General features: G+C 34.3%; 1 protein-coding gene across 1 annotated transcript; it reads right to left on the bottom strand.

Moving 5' to 3' along the window:
• Window positions 1–580: 580 nt before the first annotated feature.
• On the bottom strand, window positions 581–4,414 carry LOC142521327 (cyclin-A1-4-like). Its single transcript, XM_075624542.1, is given in 12 exon segments — window positions 581–975; window positions 1,234–1,368; window positions 1,490–1,639; window positions 1,861–1,894; window positions 1,980–2,056; window positions 2,136–2,211; window positions 2,303–2,436; window positions 2,540–2,632; window positions 2,734–2,870; window positions 3,005–3,247; window positions 3,250–3,382; window positions 3,964–4,414. Coding segments are annotated over 12 exon segments (1,503 nt in total). The 5' UTR covers window positions 4,183–4,414; the 3' UTR covers window positions 581–903.
• Window positions 4,415–9,366: the final 4,952 nt, after the last annotated feature.

Raw genomic sequence — 9,366 nt, 5'->3', positions numbered from 1 at the left:
TTTTAAATATATTAACTGATATTGTTTTTAAATCAATTTGAAATATATGTTCTAATTTTTTTTGCATTGAATTTAATATTCACCAAAAAAAATCGCAAGCCAACCTTATACGCTCACCGTAAAACTAATTTTACATATAAAACCGTGATTTTTTTAAAAAGATCGACCAATTGCATATGACAATTCGATTTGAATTTAAAAACAAACGGTAAAAACTACACCGTGATCACGCTATAAACAGCCGATGAACTTTATGACAACCAAAACCAAAAAACACATATGAAACTTGAATTTTCAAGAAATACTAAATGACACGAAGTGTGGGACTATCGAACCATTCTTCTTAAATGCAGCATATGACACGAGGAAAGTCTTGCAAGTAGCAACAGATTTCCACAGGTAGCCAACTAGCACTGCCCTACGCATTTTTGCCATATTTACCTACTATTGAGATAGACACATAAGTTTGAATACAATGACTGTTATTTTTATATTTTCATGTTTCTGTAACTTCTCAATGTCAGTTTCTTTAGGAAAAAAATCTTGATCCCAAAAGTGAACATGACATTATAGAACTCGATTTTCTTGGGAATGAATTATTAGAACAACGATGCGAATCTGTACATAAAACTAGAGTAAGATCTAAAATTGAGTGAACAGAATGTTACAAAGGTTGAAATGTAAGCTTGTCAATGTCAATTGAAGCATACAAAGTCCTATCCATCTGCATTCCTCTTCCCTAATACATGCCCTGCCTAGTTTTTTTGCCTGCTATAAAGCATATAGAAAAATCGAATCGAGAGGAGATGTTACTCCGTTTTCGTCGAGCAACAAGCAGCAGCAGATGAAGTTAGTGCGAGTTCCATCCGATTAGAGCATTGGAGAGTAGGCATGATCGTAAGGTTAGCTGCTTAAGTCGCTGAAGAATTCTGCTGGTATGGATGAAGGGCAGAACTTCTTTGCTACAAATTTGTACTGATTCAAGAAAGAAAACATAGCGTTAGGATCGGCAAACCTTATAGTGCATCTAGAATCTTGAAACAAAACAAGACCAATCAATTGTTGCAGGTCTAATTATGAATTGATACATGATGTAAAGTAGTTTGAACTCTTGGTCTGTGATAGCAATCATGGATGGATGCACCACAATCTAAAACATATGTATTATTTGCAGTCATTACTAAAATTTGACAAGAGATGCACTAGTTATATAGTGTTAGAAACTTAGCATACCTTATGCTGGCTATATTTCTCTCTAATGGCCGGTAGATTAGAAATTTGGTTGTTGCAGCAAAGGCCATGTAATGCCCAAACACACTCATGTAATTCAGAGACCTGGTAAAGAGTATAATGTTGAAGGGTTGGATTCTGCATTAACATAAAAAGAGGTCAGGTTGTGCTGTGGATTAAAATATTTGGTAGAATATGGTGAAAGTAAATATCCCAAGTGCAAATTATGGCAAATTAGTAATTCTATTCAACAACATACCCAAGGCTTCTTGGAGGGGACAAGAATAAACTTTGCCAAGAAAATTGATGAAGCTGCTATCAATGAAGGGGCAAAACAGAGCATATTGTACTCCATAAGAGATAATTCTGCAATGTAGTTGGCCAAGCACTCCAAATGCAGTAATGGGGCCTGTGATGCAGCATTTTTAAGAATCATATTAATCTATTGCTCTTGTAATCATAGTATCGATGCATATGTATTCATACAAATGATTGGATCTGACAGAAAGATAGTTGGCAATGGCATCACGCATTCAAAAAGAACACAAATGCTGTGGGATATATTTCTCAAAATTCTAGAGTAAGATGCAGTTTCATATTTAAAACAAGTAGTATCCAGAGGATTGATACCTCGTCAATGCCTTGTGCAACACGAACAAATCTCCTAGAATAAATTACAGCATGAAAAGAATCAGCACCAAACATATTAATCTAATAGAATTCTCTCAGTTTATAAATCAAAGGATCACCTCAAGAAACATTTAGCTGTAGGTGCTGTCATCTCAAATTTCAGGTAATTCAATACAGCGGATTCCATTTGCAAAACCTGATTTTAAAATGACTTAAATTATGCAATTACTCATAGAAAGGTTCTCAAAGGAAGAAATGGAAAGGAAAAAACGTACCTCTTCCTTAAAGTATGTGTTATCAGTTATGTAACAGAACTCTTCAACCTGAGGCGCACAAATCTCTTCATATTTGCTGCAATGTACAAGTTCATACTTCCAATGTCGTAAAGACAATAATGCGAAGAAGAATAGAGACAGGAAAGATTGGAAATGCTGTAGCTTACGAAGCAATCATCATGCAAGCCACGCCAAGCAACTGCAACCGTTGCCTATCCATGACATTTCCCGAAAGATAACGATCTATATAGTTAACAGTTAGATATAATGTGTCAGGAACAAGCCTGTATTCCTCCGCAACCTGTAACAAATTCGTCGTTAGACAGAATATTCATAAAAACAACACAGATTAGCATATCTAAAAGAATGTTAAACTACTTCTACAATACAAAGGTTAATGAGACCTCGACAAGCCAATCAACAAGAATCGCTCTCATGCTGCTATTGATGTCCTTTTGTATCCTTTCCATGAAGTTGGTAGCTGGCCTTTTCTTTGCCTAACATACAAATATAAGCAAAGCATTGTGTGGGTAAAGGTCAACAAACTCATAGCTTCTCAGCTGCTCAAACTTTATATGCATCATTATAATTTGTGTACCTCAGATGCTCTCAAGTGCTTGTAAATATCACATGCAATGGTTGCACATAATCGAGGATCATCTAGATTCCCATCGACATCGACAATCTTATCGTTTGATTCTATAGCTGCAAGTATGTCTCGTTTGCATGCATTCCCTGTGAGCATCCAAAAGACAAAATAGCTTACATACAAATCAATAGGAATTTTTAGGTTTGTAAAGTAGAATATTAAAATTCATAGGAATTAAACAAGGAAAAAAAACAAAAAAAAAATAAGCAAAGTACAAAACCTGCTATTTCGACATGCTCTGAAATGCAAAGCATGTTCGAGGCCTTACGCTCGATTGAATCAACAGCTGCTATTACATTACTATCCATGTATTCAATATCTGGACTGTTCAAAGAATCGCAGCTTGACATTGATTCATCCATGGAAACAGAGAATCCGTCAGATTGGTCTGGGCAAATGTTCATGGTTAGTGGAACGAACACCACCTTCGTCTTGGAGAGCAGCACATCACTCTTGGAAAAAAAATAGCTTTTGTCAGAGGATCTTCATTCTGTTTTCCTAAGGAGGATGGAGCTGGAGCATCCCCGGAGATGTTGACGTTTGTCGAAGACAAAGAGCCCTTTTTCTTGATGCTTGAAAGTTTTGCAGTACATGGTACCTGAAGAATTCCCCATGTTTATCAATCTGTAGCCCAGAAAAATTCATCATGTTTATCCTATATATGTTGGGCTAAGAACTCTCACAGTAAGGAACAAAAAAGACCCAGTAATAATATTCAGAAATATCAGGCAACCAATCATTTTCCCTGCGTAAGAAATTGATAAAAAACCTGATTGAATTCAGATGAATCACACATTTAATAAGAAAATATAATTTTCTTCAAGAAATCACAATCATCCGGCTTTTCCTCCAAACGAGAATCCTCAAAATTTTGGACAAGTAATTGAAATCAAAAGGCGATATTCCAAAAACCCAAGAGAAGCTTAACATGCAAGCATACAGATTCAAGCCCTTTACACGTGTTTTTTTTAATTTTTCTTTAAAGAAAACCTTAAAGGAAAATCCCAATAATTCATACATCGTAGCTACAGAAATTCAAGATCGAAAATTCAAAATCACCCATCGGACGTATGATTTTGAAATAACGAGGAAAGATGATGGAATCATGTAAAACAATCACACTTCACATGCATATCAACTATTTACAACGAAAAGGCTGATTATATCAGAAACACGTACAATTTTGGATGATTCTGGTGGGCAACCTCGAGTAGGGTTGATGGACCCGGAGCCATGCCTCTGGTTAGTGATATTAGCAAGCGCCGGGCGCTTCTTCCCCGCCGCCCCAGACGCAACCTTCCCAAGATTATCCCCCGCCGACGACGAAGCATGACGCTTCGCCAGAGACGACGTCGTAGCCGACGTCACCGACCTCCTTCCTCCGGCAGCACTCGCCATGATTACCAGAACCCGAATACAACAACGGCGAGGAAACGAAAATTCAACTGAAACCCCACGATTCCGAGACAGAAACGAATTCGAATTCCAATTTATTATCAGGGTAAGTAATTGAATTCGAATTATGGAATCAATCAAGGGTTTGGAACTCTGGATTACAGAATATATTGGGGTATAATTATGGTTTTGAAGCGCGGAAGAAGGGGGCCTGATTTTGAATCAAGGATCCATCTCGACCGTTGATTCGAGGGCTCAAAGAACCACAGATAGATCCGGACCGTTCATCCCGGGCTCAAAGTATTCGTTAGGGAGCGGACAGTGTGGGGCCCACGGGAGCCGTGTGTTTGAATCGCTGTGAAGTTAAACTCACGTGCGGGTGAGCGAAGGACGGGATGTTATTGGCTGGTGAGGTGACCGGCGGGGGAGACACAATTTGAATTCGAATTTTGAACCCGAATCTGCTCTGCCTTGGAAAAGCAGTAGTCGCTTTAATTAGTACGTTGTCCAAATTGATCTATCCAATGCATATGGAGTTAGGACAAAATTACATGTAAGAAATAATTTTATAATATTAAATTAAAAATTTTTAAATAGAACGATTTTGATCCAAATAATAAATAAATAGTTTAAAATGAGTGAATATTTTATGATATTTATTTCAAATTAGTGAATTGATCGTGATGACTCAGTCGTTTCGAGAGAGTAATCGATCACGTTATAGTTCTTCTACGTATTTTCTTTTCAGGTTATAGAAAAAAATGTTTATTTTCTATCTTGTGAAGTTATCATCTATAGTTTTAAGACGAATAGACTTGCAATAGTTACTTTTCGATACAGTAACGGACCATATTAATCAAATAAATCGTTGTATTTAAAGAGAGAAGAGTGTTAAACGTTGAAATGAACATATACATCAAGCGAATATCTAGCTTTTTCAGTTGAGGGATCGACAACCAAATTGCGTTTCAAAATTTGTGGATTTTGTATTGCTATGTTTGCATGTATGATTTGAATATTATTTTTATATAAATTATTCATTGAATAAATCAATAATCTTTTCTCGGTATAAAATTTTAATCGATATCTTGATTTATAGTTTTGTTAGAAAAAATGAGTTTTGTACTCATTTAGAACCGACAAAATAATTCGAACGCGTTACGTAGGGAAAAGAATTATTTTTCGATTAATAATTATATTGAATGAGAAAGTAATTGAATTCGAATTTCATCGAGTGAAAAAATTGAATTAAAAAAATGTATGTATATATATAATAATATATTATATAAAAAAAATTAGAAATCACACGACCAATTTCTCATTTTATGGCGCCTCTATTTCGGCCAAGTCTTTTCTTCTTTTTTTTCTTTTTTTTATTTTTTTAATTAAAGGGTGTCTTTTTTTATGAAAAGGTGCATCACTTCATTCAAGTCTTTTCACCTTCTATAAATAGAACCTCTCACATTTCATTCATGCCACAAAATTCTCTTCTTCTCTTTTCTCTCTAATTTAGTTCTATATGCGAATTTTTAAGCATTAGCGCTTAAAATTCAAATTTCAAGATATAAAATCTTGAGTTTGGATTTTCTAAGCTTATAACGGTTAAATTCAAACATTGGAATTAAATTTGAGAGTTGTTTTCTAGTTTTAAGTTTTTTAAGCATTTGCGCTTAAAATCCAAGTTTTGCAAAATTTAAACTCTTGGAATTTGATTTTAAAGTTTAATGCTTAGAATTTGAAATTAGAAAGTTTTCATATCATCTAGATATTGTTCTAAACATTTAAAGTTTGTGTGGCTTTAAAATTTGTAGTGCTACTATTTTGAAGTCGTAGTCGTTGTATCTTGGGAAACGAATTGTCAACAACCGTGAGCACATGAGCGGGGCAATATTGTTTTAAGAAAACAGAGTCAAACTCTTGCATCGACTATTTTCCCATAGTCATTTGGTTCACCCATTTCTATCCTAATATTTCCCAAGAGAAATAAAATTATACCATAACAACATGCTTAAAATGATATTCGAACCAAAATGGCCTCAACAAGTACAACGACTCCAACTGTCCATCATGGAGAAAAACCTGAAAAGTTCCATGGTACTGATTTCAAGCTGTGGCAACAAACAATGTTTTTCTACTTGACCACCTTAGCTTTGGCGAAATTCTTCAAAGAATATTCGCCTACTGTTGATGAAGGAGACACAAAGTTAAGGACATTCTTAATAAAATACCTTTCTGCCAACTACATTCTTTTCTTTTTCTTTTTTCTTTTTAATTAAAGGGTGCTTCTTTTTCGATGAAAGGGTGCATCACTTCTTCAAGTCTTTCACTTTCTATAAATAGGATCTCCCACATTTCATTTATGGCACAAAATTCTCTTCTTCTCCTTTCTCTCTAATTTAGTTTTATAAACGAATTTTTAAGCATTAGTGCTTAAAGTTCAAATTTTCAAGATATAAAATCTCGAGTTTGGATTTTCTAAGCTTATACGCTTCAATTCGAATTTTGGAATTAAATTCGAGAGTTGTTTTCTAGTTTTGAGTTTTTTTTAAGCATTTGCACTTAAATCCAAGTTTTGCAAAATTTAAACTCTTGGAATTGGATTTTTAAGTTTAATGCTTAGAATTCCAAAGTAGAAAGTTTGCATATCATCTTGATAGCGTTCTAAACATTTCAAGTTCGTGTGACTTTAAAATTTGTTTTGCTACTATATTGAAGTCGTAATCGTTATATCTTGGGAAACGAATTGTAAACAACCATGAGCACCGGAGCGGGGCAATATCGTTTTAAGGAAAAAGAGTCAGACTCTTGCATCGACTATTTTCTCATAGCCATTTGGTTCACCCATTTTATCTCGTGATTTCCCAAGAGAAATAAAAGTATACCATACCAACAAGTTTGCCATTGTCGTTTTTTAATTTTAGTAGATAATGGTTTTTTTGTATTGATCAATTAATTATGATCAACTATAACTTTTGATAAAAAGACAAAATTGATATTATAAATGTTCAATCGTATTATTGGTATCAGAGTTAAAGTCTCGTGTTTGATTCTCATGAATAACAAGAACTGCAATTATTGAGAGAGAAATTGTTAAGAAGCAATAATCACATATGTTTAAAGAGAAATTGAAACGTGACATTTGGCATAGCCTTTGAGTCCATACAATGAAATGATATTTTCTGAATTATGAAAATAGTTGCACCGCATACAAAAGTTGTTTTTCTCCTTTCAAGACATTTATCTTTAATGACTAATGTTTGATTAAGAATTTTAGCATTATATAACAACATATTCAATTTGTAATATAACAAAGTATATCATATATGTTGGTGTATTTTTCCTCTCATATAAGATGAAGTGAATGTATAAAATTTAAATTTTCGACATTCGAAAACTGCTTGGACGTTATATGGTTCTAAATGCATTCATAGGACGTTTATTGAATGCTATTTTTAGTGTTTAAAACTTAGTTCCAACTATTCCATATTTTAAGCGGAAACATCTTATCTTGTGTATCTCTACGAACAATCAACTGGATTTATCGTTCTTAAATCTTCAACAATTAGGTCCACTGATGCAATCTCGCTGAAATGGATGAGCCGGGTAAGGAGCTCCAACGGATCGAATCAATAATTTTTAATGTTTGGGAATTTGAGTGAAGATAATGGCTGCAACAACACCTGCAATTAAGAAAGGAACCCGTGAATGGGCCCCGGAGGGGTGTCCGGCATAGCCACTCCGATGCTAAAGTCAGCAGGTTTTCAGATGAACACAAACAATATTTGAGAGGAAATATGTAAGTGCTTGAGAGTTCAAAGATTTCAGAATCATTAAATGGGAAATATACCTGCTATTTATAGTAGAAAATGGGGTCAGTACCTCGATTATCGCGCCACCTACTAAGTATGGCAAGTCGGCTGCCCATACTTGTAGCTTCTGATGACTTTTAAAATACTTCAAGTCCAAGTTGCTCTGACAGATTAGACATCCTGTACCAATCACACTTGAGTGTGGTGCAATTCTCGAGGTGGCCCGGGTGGTAAGGTACCCATGCATATGCCTGAGGGCTCGGGCTATCTGGTGATCACCCGGGAAAAGAAGAAGTTCCTGGGTCTTGAGGAAAGTGCTCGGTATAATGGCTCTGATTTGGGCTATCCAAGTAACAAACCGGGTTAATGATGACCCGGGTCTTTATGGGGGTATCACCACCCATCCCTAAAATAGTCGGGCTAGAGTCTTACTCGCTGTCCCGATCAATCAAACTTGTACTTTGTAATGAACATAATTAAGAATGTATAAGAACATCGGGGCTTTCATATATCCCCTGTATGAGATGAGATACCGGGGTCTGATACCACCCGGGTTCAGACATTTGTTAATTTTCCCAAACAATAGTTTTTTGATTTGTTATTATATTTCAAAATTTCAATGTGAATCAAAAGCAAGAAAGTTTTTTCAAATTGATCGGCATAAATAATTGTCATTATTAGGTAGAGTGATCGAAATGTGACACTTGAGCTGGTGTAAGATTTAAAATATTTAAGTTGCGTTGCTATCGCCAACTATAATTTTTGATAAAGTGACAAATGTTCGGTTATACATTTATCTAATTATTGTGGTTTTCTATACAAATATTCGATCATTTAACATAAAATTAAAACATTAAAGAACAATAATTCAATTTAATTAAGGGTGGACAATTTTTATATTAACTGACTGAACCGAATTGCAAATCATTTTCGTATTTTTTCTATAAACCACGATTAAACTCTGCCGTATACATGGTGCACTTTCTTTTTTTCCGAGAACCGCACTAAACCATTTCGCCTAAACCAGTTGTCATAGTTTTTGGCATATGATCATAAACAACATATTCATTCAAAGAAATAGTCATTCACTTTATCTCAAATCTTGTTCAAAATTTTTCCTCCTCCGAAAAAAAAATTCAATCTTCTTTTTAAATATTCTTCAAATCAGCCATATATTTTCTTTTACTACAAATATTTTGTTTGAAGCTTGAAAGTAAAAATTGACAAAGTTTCTTGTTATGCTCAATTATTAACTTAGTTTTGAATCTTGATTATTATTTTATTTAGTTTTATTCTTATATTATTTAAGCTATATTTTATATTTGAAATATATTATATTGATATTGTTTTTAAATCAATTTGAATATATGTTCTAATT

This window comes from Primulina tabacum, chromosome 12, assembly GCF_025594145.1.
Source record: "Primulina tabacum isolate GXHZ01 chromosome 12, ASM2559414v2, whole genome shotgun sequence".
Classification (NCBI taxonomy): Eukaryota; Viridiplantae; Streptophyta; class Magnoliopsida; order Lamiales; family Gesneriaceae; genus Primulina; species Primulina tabacum.
This window is presented reverse-complemented; position numbering and strand designations above follow the sequence as displayed.